The sequence below is a fragment of the Temnothorax longispinosus genome, chromosome 11 (genome assembly GCF_030848805.1).
Source record: "Temnothorax longispinosus isolate EJ_2023e chromosome 11, Tlon_JGU_v1, whole genome shotgun sequence".
Lineage (NCBI taxonomy): Eukaryota > Metazoa > Arthropoda > Insecta > Hymenoptera > Formicidae > Temnothorax > Temnothorax longispinosus.
The window spans coordinates 14,491,462-14,510,271 of NC_092368.1; the positions used below are offsets into that span (position 1 = coordinate 14,491,462).

At 38.5% G+C, this 18,810-nt stretch overlaps 2 protein-coding genes across 3 annotated transcripts in view; one reads left to right on the plus strand and one right to left on the minus strand.

Annotated features, from left to right (window-relative positions):
* The window catches only part of LOC139821264 (probable multidrug resistance-associated protein lethal(2)03659), a 26,161-nt gene extending 15,943 nt beyond the window's left edge, over positions 1-10,218 (plus strand). For both annotated transcript variants that reach the window (XM_071792169.1, XM_071792170.1), the window contains 9 exons: positions 239-678; positions 976-1,190; positions 1,704-1,922; positions 2,583-2,769; positions 3,101-3,277; positions 3,904-4,360; positions 4,516-4,891; positions 5,426-6,122; positions 6,869-10,218. In XM_071792169.1, the coding sequence (XP_071648270.1) occupies positions 239-678; positions 976-1,190; positions 1,704-1,922; positions 2,583-2,769; positions 3,101-3,277; positions 3,904-4,360; positions 4,516-4,891; positions 5,426-6,122; positions 6,869-7,012 (2,912 nt within the window). In that variant the 3' untranslated portion in view covers positions 7,013-10,218. The remainder of the gene's footprint in view (positions 1-238; positions 679-975; positions 1,191-1,703; positions 1,923-2,582; positions 2,770-3,100; positions 3,278-3,903; positions 4,361-4,515; positions 4,892-5,425; positions 6,123-6,868) is intronic.
* Positions 10,061-18,810, minus strand: part of LOC139821265 (interleukin-1 receptor accessory protein-like 1-B) — a 175,023-nt gene continuing 166,273 nt past the window's right edge. Inside the window, exon 7 of the mRNA XM_071792172.1 lies at positions 10,061-17,051. Coding sequence (XP_071648273.1) covers positions 16,573-17,051 — 479 coding nt within the window. The 3' untranslated portion in view covers positions 10,061-16,572. The remainder of the gene's footprint in view (positions 17,052-18,810) is intronic.

An 18,810-nucleotide genomic window follows, 5' to 3' on the forward strand; every position in this document is an offset into this window, starting at 1 on the left:
TCCCCTCTTTCCCTCTTTTTATCTTTATTTCCCTTTTTCATCTTTAGTGTTCTCTTTAGTTTTATTTTTTTTTATTATGATCTGTAATTATAATGTTATACGTCATGCACTTTATTATTTTAATATCATACATTAAAATCCTATTTAACAATCACACATTTACCGTTAAAGTATCTTAGGCGAAATATTTTGCATTTTTATTCTTTTTTATTTATCTATTTTGTCTGTGGTAACTCAGGGATAACGCAGGTTGCGGAAGCAATGGTATCCATAAAACGGCTGCAGAAGTTCTTGATGTATGAGGAACTGACACCTCCCCAGATCGAAGCGAAGAAGGACAGCAAGGATAACGCGAAAGAAAATAACAAGGAAGACGCGAAGGAGAGTAATAAGGAAGACGCGAAGGAGAGTAACAAGGAGAACACGGAGGATCTGGTCGAGCAGAAGAAGAGTAACTACATGATCGCAGATCAACCGAATCATATCGAGCACAGCATATCCATCGAGAACGGCAGTGCCAAGTGGTTGGACTATGAGCGAGAAGACACCCTGCAGAATATTAACATAAAGGTGCACCCCGGTGAACTGATCGCCATCGTCGGCCAGGTCGGCGCGGGCAAAAGCAGCCTGTTAAACGTCATCCTGAAAGAACTACGTTTGCAAGAAGGCTCCATTCAAGTATGTTTATGTTGACAATCTTTAAATATTTAAGAAATTTAAATAGATAAATATTAAATTATTTTACTCACGAAAATTAATTATTTAATTTATTAAAAAATATATACCTATGTATATTTCTAAGTGAAAATGGTTTAGAATTAATTTTAAATGTAATTCAAGTATATAATTATTTTCTTTCTTTTGATTGTGTAATTTAATTAAAAAATCTATAAATTAATTAAATTATATATATATATATATATATATATATATATATATATTGTTTTTACAGTCTTTTAAATTCTTTTTTCTCAGGTTAACGGCAAGATTGCTTATGCCAGTCAAGAACCGTGGCTGTTCGCAGGATCGGTGAGACAGAACATTCTATTCGGACAAAAGATGGATCAAATCCGATACGATCGCGTGACTAAAGTGTGCCAATTAAAGAGGGATTTCAGCCTGCTGCCTTATGGCGATAAGACGATCGTAGGCGAGAGGGGTATCAGTCTTTCCGGTGGTCAGCGTGCAAGGTTGGTGTTGCAGAACTTTCTGATAAGGCAAAACATGCAGAAATTTATTCAAATTTTTAATTGCGACCCATAATCTTAGAGCTTCTCAAATCTTAATTTTTTTTACATAATTTTTTAACGTTTTTTGTCCTAGTTATTTTTTGGCATATTTGTAATTAATTTATTTTATTTGCTTTATTGCAATTATTTCTTATGATTGTTTTTAATATTTTTTTACCTATTTTCTTTCTAAATTAAGTTCTTATGCAAAATAAACATTGCTTAAAAATTTATATCTATTTATTTTGATACACGTAATAAGGATTTTGATATTTAACGTTAAAAAATAAATTTTATATATACGTGTAATGTTTTAATTAAATTTTTATATAATTAATACAATTTAACTTAACTTTCATCCAAATAAAATTAATTTTGTGAAGAATCCCTCGGGTTTTAAAACAGGTTTTACTTTCCTAAGAAATTGAAAGATACGGTAGTTATATATATTGATAAAACGTTGATAATTGACAGAATAAACTTGGCCAGAGCCGTTTACGCCGATGCCGACATATATCTCTTGGACGATCCCCTGAGCGCCGTTGACGCCCATGTGGGCAAGCACATGTTTGAAGAATGCATCGAAAAATATCTACGAGGCAAGACTCGGATTCTCGTGACTCATCAATTGCAATATCTGCGCGACGTCGGTAGAATTATTGTTCTGAAGGACGGGGCCGTCCAGGCTGAAGGGTACGATTTTAGAGCATTTTTTCTCTATCTTTTTAACTCATATCTTATTGTCTATCTTGCTGCAATTTGAACGTTGTGTATCAACTTTACTCTTTTTTTACAAGTTGTGTATCAATATTTTTTGTGTTGGAATAATATTGCAATGAGGTTGACGTTCGTAAATATTTCGCATCATTTAGTCATACATTTATTTTACTGCTTCGTAGATTCTTAGCTTCATGATTGAATCCTTGGATATTTGAATTTAAGGAAGGGGAGAAATGGAAGGATGATAGTATAATTTTGTAGACCGAAACGGGAAATACATATCTTCGCTAAAACTCTTTATAAATAGGCCACAATATGTATGGCTAATACACTAGTTACACTGCTAATTGGCCAATGCTTGGCCTTCATGAAACTAACTGTTTATTTATCTATCGATATAGCAAAACAGTTCTATTTCAAGAGTTCTTACTTAACTATCTATTAACATGTCAGAAATCGTCTCCTCGCACAAAAAACACAAATATTGATACGCAACGTTCGAATGCTCGTGTGTCCGTACCGTACAAAATCAAACATTTTCTGCGTTATTTTCAGAAAATTCGCTTACAAATTTAAACAAATTATAGAATATCGTCACATCTTTTGCTTCATGTGAAATTTTTTGTTCATCAGCACCTATGACGAGTTGGGCTCTATGGGGGTGGATTTCGGTCGGCTGTTGGAGAATCAAGCGAAAACGGACGAGAAATCCTCTCGACCCCCCTCCGCTCCCGTTAGCCGTAGCAATTCACGTACCGCCAGCATCACGTCACTGAGTTCTTTCATGACGAATGAAACTTCAAAACAAGAACCTGAAGAGGTAATTCTAACATATTCTCTAACTTATTTTCTGAGAAATAACTACTAATACGTATCTTATTTGACAGATATTGTGATTGAGGATAACTTTAAGTTATAGCAAGATATTAGTGTAGATATTTTATTTTTTCTAGAGCTAGATTTTAACACATTGGAAAAATGCTGCTTTTGATAACTAATAACTAATAATTAAATAACGAGCTTCACGTAAATCGCAATTTAGAAATACAGATGTCTCGAAAATGAAAGCGTCTTAATTCTATTATCATTCAATTAGAATAATTTTAGATTTGTACACTAAGTTACCATAACATGTTTATTATTAATTTCAGGTGGCTGAGATGCGAACAGTAGGCAATGTTTCCGGCGATGTATACACGGGTTACTTCCGCGCTGGCGGCAATTGGTGTATTATATTTATGGTGGTTATGCTTTGCATAATGACACAATTAGCAGCCAGCGGCGGTGACTTCTTTATTGCGCGATGGGTTGATATAGAGGAAAACTATGTAAGTGCCACACATTGCTAAAATAATCGGCGAATTACATTAGGACACACACACACACACACACACACACACACACACACACACACACACACACACACACACACACACACACACACACACACACACACACACACAACACACACACATATACATATATATAAATATAAGACTTGAGAAATATAAAATTTTCCAGCCAAGAATATTTATATACAATAATACTTTTTACATTATATTCAAAATTAATAGACTTTTTATATATATGAAAGAAATAATATATTTATTAGTATCAACTATTATGTATTAGTATGTACTTATTATTTAGTTATTATATCACTCAATTCTAACTTTGCTCAGAATCTTTTTTTCAAGATTGTGCAACAAGTTTTGATATAAATAAGGAATTGTAATTGCTATAGAAGTTGGAATTTATAATTTAATCCCAGTAAGTTAAAGCAGAACTTTGATATCTTTTTTTCTAAAAACATGAGCAAAAAGAGATCTCTGAGAAGAGTTGCAAGAGAGGATGAGTCTGAGGTCTTTAATATCGAACTTAAATAAAAATTTGCAGTCCTAACTACAATTATATGATTTACGTTAATTATATTATTAACTACATAATTTTATAGATGAATCAAACGGACGAGGGCGTCGTGGAAGACCCGGAGAGTCCCTTCACTCGCATGGAGTGCATCTACATCTACAGTGGGCTGACTCTGCTGACAATCGTTATCACTCTGACTCGTTCGTGGGCTTTCTTCTGGACGTGTATGCGGGCTTCAATACGCTTGCACGATCGTATGTTCCGCAGCATCAGCCGCGCCACTATGCGATTCTTCAACACCAACACGTCCGGACGTGTGCTCAATCGTTTCTCCAAGGACATGGGCGCGGTAGACGAGATGCTACCGACTGCGCTTATCGATTGTATCCAGATCGGTTTATCGCTGCTAGGCATCATCATCGTGGTCGCCATCGCGAACGTGTGGCTGTTGATACCCACGGTGATTGTCGGTATTGTCTTTTATTACCTGAGATTCTTCTACCTGGCCACCAGTCGTAGCGTCAAGCGTCTCGAAGGCATCAGTGAGTATCTTAGGCTCGTCTTTCGGTAGAACAGACACAGTTTCCTCTAGAATAAAATAAGACAAATTCGATCACGTTGAAGTCAAGTCGTTAATCTTATCGAATTGACGTTTAATTCTTCGGATAAACTGAATGAAATTTCTTATTTTCCTCAGCCCGCTCGCCGGTCTTTGCTCACCTGAGTGCGACTCTTCAAGGACTACCGACGATCCGCGCGTTCGGGGCGGAAACGATTCTTACGAAGGAGTTTGATAATCACCAGGATCTCCATTCGTCCGCGTGGTACATCTTCATCGCTTCCTCGCGCGCCTTCGGCTTCTGGTTGGATGTTTTCTGCGTGCTGTACATCATGTTGGTCACGCTAAGTTTTCTTGTGCTGGACAACTACGGTCGCGGCTCGATGGACGGCGGATACGTAGGCCTGGCGATCACGCAGAGTATCGGTCTCACTGGCATGTTCCAATGGGGTATGCGCCAGAGCGCCGAGCTGGAGAACCAGATGACCTCGGTGGAGCGCATCCTTGAGTACAGGTACTCGCCTGTTCATGATGTTGCATTAAAATTGCATTATTATCTTTGTTAATCGTTTTATCTTATTAAAATACGGGTTACATTTTTCTCATACTCCTTCACTCATAATCTTCAACTTTTCCAATCAACATTTTATAAATTTGAAATAAACGTGGGATCGAATCCACGATCTACCGATTACGAGTCGACTGTTCTCATACAGTTATGCGTCATCTCATCATTGATCGTATTATTGGATTTTTAAATCCCTAATTTCTTCGAATCCTACCGGCTTGGAACTTTAGATCTTTAGGAGCGTTAAACTTGATTTAAGACAGCAAAGGTCTCCTAGATATTTTTTGTTTAGGTTTATTACTTTTAATATTAATACTTTTCTACTTTTGCGTTTATCCAGACACTTAATTTATAAAATTCAGGAAAAATTGGGAGTATGGAATTTTTTCGAGTATTCTGATTTATTTTTATATTTTTAATTATTAAATTGCGTTAATATTGAACGTCGCGTTAATATTCTCTGTTTCAATCTTTTTTCAGCAAAGTGGACAGCGAGCCGCCTCTCGAGAGCGCCCCCGATAAAAAGCCCAAGTCCGAATGGCCGCAGGAAGGCAAGATCCAGTTCAAGAACGTGTTCTTGCGCTACGCGCCGTTGGAACCGCCAGTTCTCAAGAACCTCAACTTCGTCGTCTTCCCGCGCGAGAAAATCGGCATCGTCGGTAGGACCGGCGCCGGCAAGTCATCCTTGATCCAGGCGCTCTTCCGCCTGGCCGACGTGGACGGTGTAATCGAGATCGACGGAGTCAACACGGGCCAGATTGGCCTGCACGATCTGCGCTCCAAGATCAGCATAATCCCGCAGGAACCGTTCCTGTTCTCCGGCAGCCTGAGACGGAACCTCGACCCGTTCGACTCGTACACGGACGATCCGCTGTGGCGGGCACTTGAGGAGGTCGAGCTGAAGGAGATGGGCCTGGGGGCCCACATCAATGAGGGCGGCTCCAATCTCAGTGTTGGCCAGCGGCAGCTGGTCTGCTTGGCGCGCGCCATCGTCAGAAACAACCCAATACTCGTGCTGGACGAGGCGACCGCGAATGTGGACCCGCGAACGGACGAGTTAATCCAGACGACGATCAGAAAGAAGTTTGAGAAATGTACAGTGCTAACAATCGCTCATCGACTCAATACCGTCATGGACAGCGATCGCATTCTGGTGATGGACGCCGGCAGCGCGGTGGTGAGTCATTTTTAAAAAATGATTTATCTTTCTGTGTATTTTTTTTAAATAGAGTGGACCATCGAAGGTCTCGGTAGATGATGGAGACGAGATCTTTTCTTCTTTCTGTGATCGTGGAGAATGTAATTATGAATTTATTCATTCTTGCGATGCGTTTTTACTTTTCGTTCCATATTATTAAATTTATTTATTTTTATCATTTTTTTTAACAACAGAGTAAGGAAGGGTTATTTGAGTCAGTTGAAGAAATAATTGATAAAGGATTTTCAAGACAAAAAATCAAATAGCCCCTTTTTACCCTGAAAATTGAAAAGCTTTTTCTTGTATCGAAAATTTTTTTCTTTTTTTCTTTTAACTGATTCAAATAGACCTTAATTATACGTGCTTGTCGAATTTATATTGTCGAATGTTTTATTTCCTATGAATGTATCCTTTGGTCATTCTTGTGGCGTTTTATTAATGTAAATTGATTTGAATAAGTCACTTAGCTGCGAAAAAATTGCAAAACACTATGTTTAAATAACGTTAATTGTTTTCAATACGAAAGTGCTGGTAGTATCCCATTCTTTCCTTCCGCGATATAAACCGTCAGCAGGAATGATCATATTTTCATCATCTCTGGCGCAAAAATTTTATACGCGGCACGTATCAAGCTGCGAAGGATATAGCTCTCGTAAGGAGAGTGGATCGTAAATCGTGAGCTCTCTCTTTCTCTCTCTTCAACGGCGTACTTTTATCGTGCACAGGAATTCGATCATCCCCACGTGCTGCTGCAGAAGGAAACGAGCTACCTGAAGAGCATGGTGCATGAGACCGGCACGGCGATGGCGGATGCTCTGGCCGGCGTTGCCCGCGACTGCTATCAGAATCGCGCATTCACGGCGCTTTGATACATCATCGACGTTAATTTTTCGCAATTACGTCCGACAGACACTGTGGTAGGTTGCTGCGAAAGTTCCGTCAGTGTTTGCGACCATTTCTTAGGCAAAATTCTAGGGATTCGAAAAATAATAGGAAAGGTGGAGTTGCAGGGTGAAATTCTGTCTGAGATTTTGTTAGAATTTACAATTGTCAGGGTTTACTCTACATTCTTATCTTTGTCCTCTGTATTCTATTCACATGGAAATTCTATTGTATTGTTTATTCTATTGTATTCTTTCGACGTGTTATAGTTTTCAGGATTTTTCATTTAGAATTATCAGCATTCGTGAATTTGGATAATTAAAAAAGGAAAATCGAGAAACAAATATACGAGGATGATTTGGAGATAGGAAAAATTCGGGACGTCAGAGTTTAGAATGAATAAAATCTAAAATTAATATTAAGAGGTATCAAAAATCGAGGAATATGGAATTCTAAGAATATCCAAAGCGGATTTGAAGAGAAAAAAGAAAAGAGGTGAATAAACGTAGAGAAAAATAAAAGCTTGAACAATCCCTCGGATTCGGGATTTACGAACTCGAAGTTCCAAGGAGCTAAATATTTAGAAGGCTTCAGGAACGCTGAGAGAATAAGAAATCGGCAGAAACTGACGAAACTTTCGTCAGCGGAGTAATAGATTAATAATCGTTTTTTACTGAAAGCTGCACAGTTCTATCTAGCTGGTCTTTTTTTTTATGTAACGCGCGATTATATCGCCAATGCATGCCAGTGCAGTGAACAATTAGAAAATCAGTAAAACTCGCGTGGATCGCGGCGCAACCGTAGTTACAGTATTATTACGTCACTTTTGTATCAGCCTAACCCAGATATTTCATCAGGAAGAGTGAAAAGCTTAACTCGTTGGATCACTGATTTTTCGTACCGTCACTGTGAACTGCCATAAACGCTTTTTGGAAAGAATTTTTTGTACATATACAAAAACTTAATGAATAGTAAATTTTTGGAAATAATAAATTAATAAATACATTTGGAGAGAATAAATAGTAAATAGTATCTAAATTTTTGGAAATAAATTGATAAATACATTTGGAAAGAATAAATTATCGAGTTCTCAGGCTTTCTCCCAAAATTCTGAGAATTTAAATGTTGAGAGATCCTCAAAATTATCTCCGATTGATTGTGATTGTTAATAAAAAAATTTAAGAACCACAATTTTTGATATCGCTGTTTGGAATCTTGAGACTCCAGGCTTGAAAAGTTCAAAATGTGATTTAGTTAATTTAATTCAATCTTGAAGAAATTATTCTCAAGGATGTAATCGCCGCAAAGAATCGATGAACCAACGAGTCGAGAGAATTGTACTTAATGTAAGGTAGCAGATGCAGAAAACAGATTTTTATACTCATTGTATATTCCGATAAATAGACGTAGAGTCTAGAAAAAAAAACAAGTCACAGCAGTAGCAGGTCCATAATTCGTACATCCTTGTACGCCTTTGTCCAGATCACTGTGTGTATCTGCGATTTTATGCAAGGATTTTATAATGTTCCTCCTGTCACACTGGTGCTACAAGTACAAGGAAGACCAAAAAGGAAAGGTGCCTCTGCTCTTAGATTTAAATGCGAAATACTTGCAAAGCGTGCTGCGACATTATTTTCTTATTGTTCTCTTATTATTGTATTGTTATTATTAAAATAGCGAGGCGCATTGTACTCGATCTTCGCTTAAGCAATGTAAAATCAAAAAAGCAGCGAAATCAAAGTACTTAACGCCTTACTCGAAGATCATGTTTTATATAGTCGAGTATTTTTCGCCGGGCCTAGAAAGTAACGAGCGAGTATTCTCGATCGACTGCATGCAAAATGCAACGTGTTTTTTACAGTTAGATGTCAAACTGACATTTGTACAAAATTTGTATCCGACTACTGTCCTCGGCAAATGTAGTCTTTAAACTTTTCGTATCATCCTTTTCTTATTATTAATTCCTTTATCCATTTTGTGATAGTTATTAGTATTGGCAATTAATATCTCAGTTTGTTTCTCCTTACATTTTCATATCGTATGTCTTTATTTTTTGATTCTTGATGTTTATTTTTTATAATTTGCGTTTTTTAATATACTATTCCTTAATGTTTTTAGGTCTTTAATTTTTACTTCCCTTTATTTGTTCTTGCATTCGATTCTCCAATTTTTAGCATCCTTGATACTTAAATATTCTAATCTCAATTTCTCTTAGCTAATCTGTTATTTAGAATATTTTATTCACATATTGTTTTATTTTTTAATATATATTTTTAAATCATTTTAAATGTAAAAGTCGCAGACTATTTGGGATTCTGAACAGGGAACCTTTATGTGTAATCCTCCAAAAATAATATTGTGTTAATTATGTTGTTTGTATTATATTTATATTATATTAGTTATATCGAGCTATTATTATGTGTATTATATCAAAAAGCAACGAAATAGCGAACAAATGAAGGTAATAGTGGTCGATCTGAGACATCCCATGGATGTCGACACTGTACCACAGTATAAGTAAGAACAGTAGGTATGTACACTCCGTCAAAAAGTTGGAAATGAATATGGCATCGCGCTCAGTTTTTTAATCCCTTTTCTGTTATTAATATTTGCATTTGTTCTTATTTTTAAGCTCACCCACTGAAGTATTGATCACTTTGTATATCGTAGTACAATTATCGTGTTATTATATTGTTACTGTATGTTTGTATACAAATGTATTGTACGATATAATATGATTATGATTACGTATCATTGTATTATACGATATATCATATAGTACAATTATGTATTATTGTATACGATACATAAGTATATATCAAGGTATATATTGTATATCGTATAGTATTGCTGTATATGATATACAATTATATATATATTGTACTTTGATATTATTCAAATAATTATTGAAGTCGATGTTAACATAATTATTTGAAGCTGCGTTAATACTAGTATCAGGAAAAGGATTGAAAAGGCGCTACTCACGACGGACTCCAGGGTACGTGTTCCGTACATTATTACATGAAACACAATCGTATTTGTAATCATCATTATCAATATTTATTAATGTATGTAGACAGGTGTATTGTACTTTTAGGTGAAAACGAATTACAGTACCTTACATACAAGTGCCTACATTATGTAACGTAAACATTGTAAACGAAATATAGATACAAATGATTATTTATGATAATTACTCCATCGTTATATATATTTTTTTTCCTCTACTTTCCTGTTTTTTAATTACATTGTCCTTTAATTATCTTAACGATAGCTTACAGTCAACATGTTACATCGTCGATCTAAAAACGAGGATCCCATCAATTATGTATATACGTTACGGCGATGATAATCAAAGTCGATACATTCAGGAGTCTTTATATCCTCGATACAAAACACGCTTGCCTTACAAAGTAAAGTTTCTTTTTTTTTCTTCTTTACAAGGAGATATGCGTAAACTTACATTTTACATTGCACACCGATCGTAGGTCTCTCCAACTCTTTATTTCTCACCAAGAACAAGATTACACGTGCTTATCAAAAACGCAGAATAAATAATAAATTAAAATTACAAAAAAAGGAGTCGAACGAATATCGACGGATCGAGTAAAGGAATTCAAAGCGGCAAAGAGATTAGGATATGCTTTTAATTAAAGGTATGTATAAGTACACGCAACTGGACGCGGCTCGATGCTCTTCGTTACTTAACGGACTACGTAAAGTTACTCGTTTCGAAAGTACCCGCGGCTATCAGCGGGTGGAATCAATAAATATAATTAGTCGTTGGTCGAATCGATTGATCTCCCGACGACGAGAGCCGTTCCGTCGAAATTGAGCGAGAGAAAGGTATCGAAGCGTTCGTTAAACCTAAAGCGCAAGGGAAAACAGGTATGATAAACAAGGTATTGGTAAACTAGAGTTATTCCTCTAATAGGTCGCTTACAGCTATCTGGGTAGCCCTTGGACAGGACCTCGCACAGCATATACAAGGAATTATCCTCAACCGCCGCCAACACACATACACACACACACATGCCCCGCTATAAACAATTAGAACGTCTTACACGTGCCCATTTTATTACTCTCAACCGTCAAACAGTCGACGCAATCAGTCAGGCGTACAGTACGTAAACATTTATCTAGAATTATACGACCCCAAACTTATATCTTCGTCCTCCTTCGTCGAGTAAGCTATCTATAGTAAAAAGAAGAATGTATACGCAAATCCCGCGCTACTCCCAGGATTCTAGAGAGAGAGAAACTTTATTGTCGAAAATACAAAGACTAATTAATTAATTAAATCGTTCGCTAATTTGCCTTATCGGCGAAGAGCAATGCGCAACGATAATACCGGTAAGAAAGGTTACAAAAAAAAAGAAGAAAAATGAACGGCTCGCTTGCGAAAGAGGGACCCGTCTGTTTGTCAGATCTCTGTTAGATCTTATTAAATTATTCAGCTCGAAACGTTTATATTTTGACACTGAGGATGACCTGATTTAGATCGAAACGTTTGTTACGTTTTAGATTAATTTCACAATAAATTTACGCATTAAAACCTAGCTTAGTTCAAACTCCCGAACGCCCCTATTGTCTTTATTTGATTTTCAGTCCGCTAAGCCTCTTTTTAAATTATCCAGTCCGTTAAATCACGTTATTTGCCTTGCGGTTATTGAATTCAGTAGGCAGCGTTCAACATAAAAAAAAGTCAGAGAAAAAGTTTTATAAAAGTCTCTGAAATTTCTCGAAATTGGAACGGAGAATTTAATTAACTTTTTTATCCCTAGACAACTAATTTCCTTAGGAATTGGAATAGGAATTTCAATTAAATTTATTATATTCCTGCGGCTGAAAATTTTTCTCTTTTATCTAAGTCCAATAAACGATTTGATTTGTGGCAGCCGCGAGGTTGCTTTGCGAGAAGCTCTCGGCCTCTCTCAGGGTACCCTAGATATTCGAGAGGACGATACGCGTCCTACCTCCGGGAAATCAATTCGAGGTCTCCCTCTGCCTTCCCCCCCTTCGCGAAACAGGCCGTTCAAATATAGCTCTACATCTATATACTCTGCTTACTCGGCTCGCAGATCATCCTTTGCAATGATCCTTGCTGGCATCCCGGCGAGACGAGTACACTAGTGTGTCGTAATACTGACAGTAAAGAGAATAATCGCTATTAACGTTAAAAATTAAGCTCACCCCTTATTTTCCCCCCTCCCTCCCTCCCCCTCTTACCACAGCTCGATTGCCTAAGTTATAATCACGATAATCACTACAGATGACACTTATCCCCTATTCTATCTTTATTGTTGCCCGTCGCTCTCTCGTGCGTGGTACCACCTGTGCGAAAGTTCCTCCGGATTTCGTACGCGCCGCGCCGGGGCCCCGATTCGGGGTTCCCGCGGCATAAACTAATCCCAAGGGTAACCGAGGATAAATAAATTGTGGTACTGCGTCCCTTGGAGGACAGAAATCTCCAAATATTAACGGAGATAACGAGCTTCAAACCTTTCCTCTTCGCGGAAGGAAACGTGTGCATGTTACGGATAAACCAACAGTTAAATTATATATATATATATATACTGGATGAGAGTGGGATGAATCCTCTCTCCGGTAAAATGCGATTGCGATGTGAGAGATATGGGACAATGATTAAACTCGCGAAGCTCGCGGATAAACGACGGAGCTTCGGCAATTAAAATTTTACGAATTCAGGACCTCGATTTATCGAATCCTGCATTCATTTTACTGATTCGTTGTACGAGCTAAATTTAGAATACCCGGGGTGATAAACATTTCAGGAACGCAAGGACACGTGAGAAAATATCGTTTATCGAGTGTCCGGATATTCGGGGAGGGGGCCGAGAAACCGCGTGCTGCCCCCCTCCGCCCCCCGTCTCGCTCCCGGGAGATGAATTGCGACAAGCGACGATTACCGACACCGATTGTGCGCCCGGGGAGTTCCAGGACAGTCTCGAGGAGCGTCCCCATATATAAAACAGTATAAAACGCTTATACATATTAACGTACCGAGGCAACTGATCCGGGCTTGCGCCGAGCGTTAACGGGGAATCGCCCCGTTACGGCCCCCGAGAGAAGACCGGATCTTTAGAAAGACGTCGCCGACGGTGTCAACGGCGCAACGCACCGCGGCGCGAACCCGCGATTGCGTAACCCTTTAACCGGTATTCGCACGCAGTTATAGGTATGTATAAATTATATATTATAAAATATATAAATAAATGCAACAATGTGTGCTCTGCATATATCCTCGATAATTGGACTTCGAGATTTTTATACATCGGATATTTAGGAATATTCAGATATATAACACGTTGCCTGCCCAGCGATTTTTATGTGACTTACCATGTACGCTACAGTAGAATTTGCATTATCACAAATATATAAAAATATAAAAAAATTAATAAATCATAATAGATTATGATGAAATATGATAAATATATTGTGTGATATAATTAAATAATAATTTTATGTTAAACGGTATTTACTTTTTACAAGCGTTTTGAAAAATTTTGATAGCGTCAGTCACAAGTGATCACAATGGCAATATTGGCAATGTGTTAAACACCTAAACGGCGTGTGCGTTTTGAATTTTTTCAGACTCTCGAATTTCTTCGAAGATCCTTCAGTCGCCTTCGAACGGAACTTCAGAAGCTGTTTTACCGATTAAAGGGTTTGGCTAAAACTTACGTAATGGTATATATAAATATAACGTAACTAGCTAAATAAATATAAACTCCCAATATATATGTACAAAGAACAGCGGCGCGTTAAAAAAGGAAAGGACAATGGAACGCCAGTGATAACGGAACGCCGATAATGAAGTTATCATCACGCACGCGAGAAGGAAGACTGCGCAATTCCATCTCTCCACACTCTTTTCGCCCTTCGGAACAGTCGGAATGCTGGGATAACGAAATCGATCGTCGATTGTGGAAAGCAAATAGACTCCCTGCCGGGAGTATTTAAATTATTTATACACGGAGAAATTTTCATGATTACGTGCATAACGATGATACATTTTTATAATTTCGTCTCCTCGTTCAGTTGATTAAATGCCTGCAAAGGATTTAATTAAATCTGCCCCCACTGTTTAGAGTTAGTAATCGCACTCTCGCTCGTACAAAAAATTTTGCAAAAATTTTATGCATTAAAAAATCATTAGGATTATATCCTTAAATTGCCAGACTTGGAATTTTATGATTTTGAATCATTTAACAATTTTTTATAAAAACATTAGATTCTCTATCAGATTTTTTTATATTAATCTCGAGGTTAATTGTTGAATCTTTTCTATAAATAGCCTTTACAAAGATTTGTAAAATATTGGCAGAAGTATCTTTCCTTTATGTAGGCTATTTATAGAAAAAAATACATAACAAAAAATTGATGCAAAAAGAAAAAAATAAAAAAAGGCAGAAACGGGATAAAGTATTATAAAATAAAGGAAGATGGAGTTAAAACGGACTTCCTAAGCGAGAAAGACTTTACTTTAGCTCTTTATTTGGAACAAATAGTTGAAATGTTACGTAAAGCGAAACTTTAGAATGTTTATTACAAAATTTGACTACAAAATTTTTTAAAAATTGATTCCTAATCTTTCAAATTTACCAAAATTTAGTATTTATCGATTTTTTTTTTGCAAAACTTAATTTCGATACATTTTTAAATAAAAATAATTTCTAAATTCCAAAGATTACCAAAATTAAATCTTCAAGAATGTAAGTTTTAAAGAATAAAAATTCAAAGATTAAAGAATCTCCGACTGCTACGTATCCTTCATATCGTCAATTCAGCAAACAGATAAGCGTCGAGTTGTGCGAGGGTCCTCGTCTTTTTGATTATCAGGCCTTAATATATTTATTTAAAATCTCACGGAGGCTTGTTGACAATTTCTCATTCTTCGCAAATAAGAACTTGTAATTCGAGAAATTCAAAAAATAGAAAAATCTTGATTTGTCCGAAGAGACTTAAAGATTCAAAGTTTCAAGAAGTTTAGGATCTAAAACTTTAAAAACACAAGATGCAAAGAATCCGAAAATTCAAGGATTAAAAAAATCACCGATCACAGTACACATCTTTTCAGTCACTGTTTTTTACATTATTCTTTCACGCAATGTGTGTCAGTCAGTGAAAGGAAATAAGTCGCGATCTCTTCATTTTGAAATAAATATTACGCAATACAATATTAAAACTTTCAATCGCGTAGAAGCCGCTGCATTAAAAAACATTGCATTCACAAAGGATCGAACTCACTTTCAATGATTAGCACATCCGCGCCAAACAATCCTTCGTCCCTTCTGTCTCTGTACCGTCCTTGTTAACGGGGAATACCTCCCAATTTTTACATCTTATCAAAAAGTTCACTCGTCCGACGATAAAAAAAATTGTACAAAGGTCCCTACGTCTTCAACATTTCCATCGAACTTATCACGAGCCGCGAACTTATCACGAGTATAGCAAATTCACGCTTCGCACCGCCGACTCGCACTGCCACGTCGATGCAGTTGAAAGCAGTTGCACCTCGCATAAATTCCCGTTTAGGCGTTCCCCCTTACGTAACTGCATTCCAACTGTATAGTCCGCCAGCTACACGGATGTTCGAGAAGCAGTCGCGAACGGATTTGCCGCGTGGATCACGAAAAATCGCGTATTTTGGTACGAGAGATTCGCGATTTCAACGAAATTCTTTTCCCTAATTTAAGATCAAGCCTCTTCGACCGAAGATCGCGCGACCTAAGGTTGAAGAGTTCATAATTTCGAGCTCAAAAACTCGGGCGAGAGAATCAAGCTTCCGGGAATCTAAGGAAGATTCCGGAACTGACGTTTGATTCTATTTCGCGGTGCCGCGCGCCCGCAGCTTCTCCTTCGCGTCGCGACGCTAAATCGAATTTGCTTTCCAATCTCGACGCGATTCGCGAGAAAATCGATCGCGATGTGATAACGTCACAAAGTCGCGACGCGCCTTTTTCGCCTGTTTCTTATAATTCGCACCATCTCCAGATCGAAGAAGACCGTGCCTTCCAATCTCTCGAGTTTCGCTTCAAATTTCGCGACCGAAATCGAAAAAGAGCTCCGCGATTTTTTTTCTCTCTTATCAAGGACAATAATCGTACCTTTCACGGAGTTCTCGTCTTGAAAATAAACGTCCTAAGCAAGGGCCTCGAGGCCCTTTGCGCGAGATTCGGATCGTCGGCATCGCGACGTCTCGCTTCGCGATTTCTTCCCGAAAATCGGTATCACGAACGAAAGATCCCTTTCGCCAGGATTCTCGAGAGGGATCGGAACGGAGATCCCGAGACTTCTGAGGCCGCCGCCGCCGAGGTCGCCTCGCAATTCTTTTGCCGAATCGATATCAAAAGCGAAAGGATTCCTCTCGCGCGGGGATCCTCGGGATCGGAATCGCACAGACGCGACCTCGAGACCCTCTCGCCTCGAGGGAATTCCAAGATTGGCAAATCGGATCGAGAAGATTTTTCTCGTGGGAACCACGGCTTGAGATGAGCGTCTCGCACTCTCATCCGCGTGATCCTTAGACAAGGACCTCTAGGCTCTCGCGCGAGCGTGCCTTTTGCTGTCCGCACTTGCCGTTAGCCTGCACTATCATCGCGACCGATTGGCAGCCGGTCTCGGACGCGACCGGCCGCATCGCCGGCATCGCCAGCCTCAGTTTGTACCAGAACTTGTGACCGCCGCTACCGAACGTGGTGCTGCCGTTGCTGCCGTCTCCGCTGCCGCCGCCACCGCCGTCCTGCCAGGACAGGATCTTCAGCCGGTCGAAGGAGATGCTGTCGGCGTCGCGGCGATCACGCCGCGATCGCTTCGCGATCGTCGCCGTCGTGCTCGGCAGTCTCTTCAGCGTAACGACGATCGCCCGGGTCGGCAGCGAGGACAGCTGCTTCAGGACCGCGCCGACGCTCGCGTCCGTCCAGATGTTGTCCAGGGAAGCGGGGCTGAGCACGACGATGACTCGCCGGGCCGTGTTGGCGTGCGGACTGATCTCCAGGCTCCCTGCGAAATACCACTAAGTATTTAGAACGTTTCGAACATTTCGATTGTATTTAGTCTTCTTCAGCAACAATAATTTAGTTAGAAAAGTGGATGACAAAGTCAAGAATAAAAATAAATTAATTAATAAAAGTAAAGAAAAGACATATTTATATAAGCTGAAATTATATGATATTACGCTGATTAAACATCATAAATTATTAAATTAAATTATATAAATTATTAAATTACATAAATAATTAAATACAAAATAATAAATTATAATTAACAATTAACATGTCACTTTTAATATTAAATATTAATTTAATTAAATATTAATTAAATATTAATTTAATATTTAATATTAAAATTAGATTCAAACTAGGAATTAAAAACAGAAATAATTCGCAAGCTTCGGAAAATTTCAGAGAAGGAAATTTCAATATTCTCAGAATCTTAAAAAAAAAATCCTTTCAGAGATGAGAGAAAATCGTTCCAAATTCTTTAGAATCGGTTTTTCTTGACAACTCGGACAGAGTGGTTTCTCCAAGTTTAAGAGCTTCCCTGATGATTTCTTGATAATGAGACACTTGAGAAGTGCGCGTTATCGGCGTTATCGCACGATTACTATCGGAAGCGCAGATAAATCTCAATTTTCGACAGAGGCGTCGGAGTTGCGATATATATATATATATATATATATATATATATTTTTAGGGGGTTTGTTCGCGGTCCGATTACAGAGTCAACTCGGGCGGCGTCGCGCTGAATTTATACACTTTCCCAGAGGCACTCTGGAAATATTGTCCGCCGCGGGCGGAGCGGACGGCTGGATTTCACGGGCGATAAAGTGAAAGCAAACCGGCGGCGGTGCGGCGCGCAAGCAATAAAAAGGCCCGGGAGTTCCCTATGCCACCCGGGATAATGTATGAGTTATACCGCGCGCCACCGTGTATATCCGGCCTTGATGCAGGCGAGCTTAGCAAAAACTGATCGACTGAATAGATGCCGGCGTTACGCCCCGTTGTTTCCAGGGAAAACTTCGTTAACTCCGAATGAAACGGGGAGCCGAAGTATGCGTGCGTTCGTGCGTGCGTGCGTGTGTGTGTGTGTGTGTGTGTGTGTGTGTGTGTGTGTGTGTGTGTGTGTGTGTGTGTGTGTGTAAATACGCCGAGTTTGATTAAAATTGGTATTAAATCAGGAACCGTTGAGAAAATGGTGTTCCCTCTCCAGAGGTGCTTTCTCTGACAGACAGCTGTCGAGAAGGTGAGCAACTCAATTTGGGAAACGTGTTTCGTCAAATTGTAAGCCCGAGGGGGATTAAAGAGAGGGATCTTGAGGGAGGAGATTCGATCGACACGATTCGATCTCCGTGCGAACATGTAAGTAATCTATTTAGTAATTCAATTGTGCTGTTATATATCCTTTTTAATTCCTTAGATTCACGTCTCCGTTTAACAAAATTGTACTCTCGATTTCGAAGCTGAAGAATTGGAAGCAACTCGCTTTTTAGTCTTTTGCGATCCTATCGAGTTGTACTTTGTCACAGTGTACTGCATAGGTCTTTAAGTATTCGAATTTGTATGCAATTATGATCAGCAAAATATATTTTTAATATCTCCATAAATTCCTCTGTAATAAACATTCTTTGATTCACGTTGGATCAATCAGATTAAAGACGAAATACTTGATCCTCGCTCATTTGCGAAAAATAGTTGGGATCGGTATCGACTGTGGGCGAGCGAGAAGTTAAAGCGATGTTTATAATGAAGCGAAATTATTC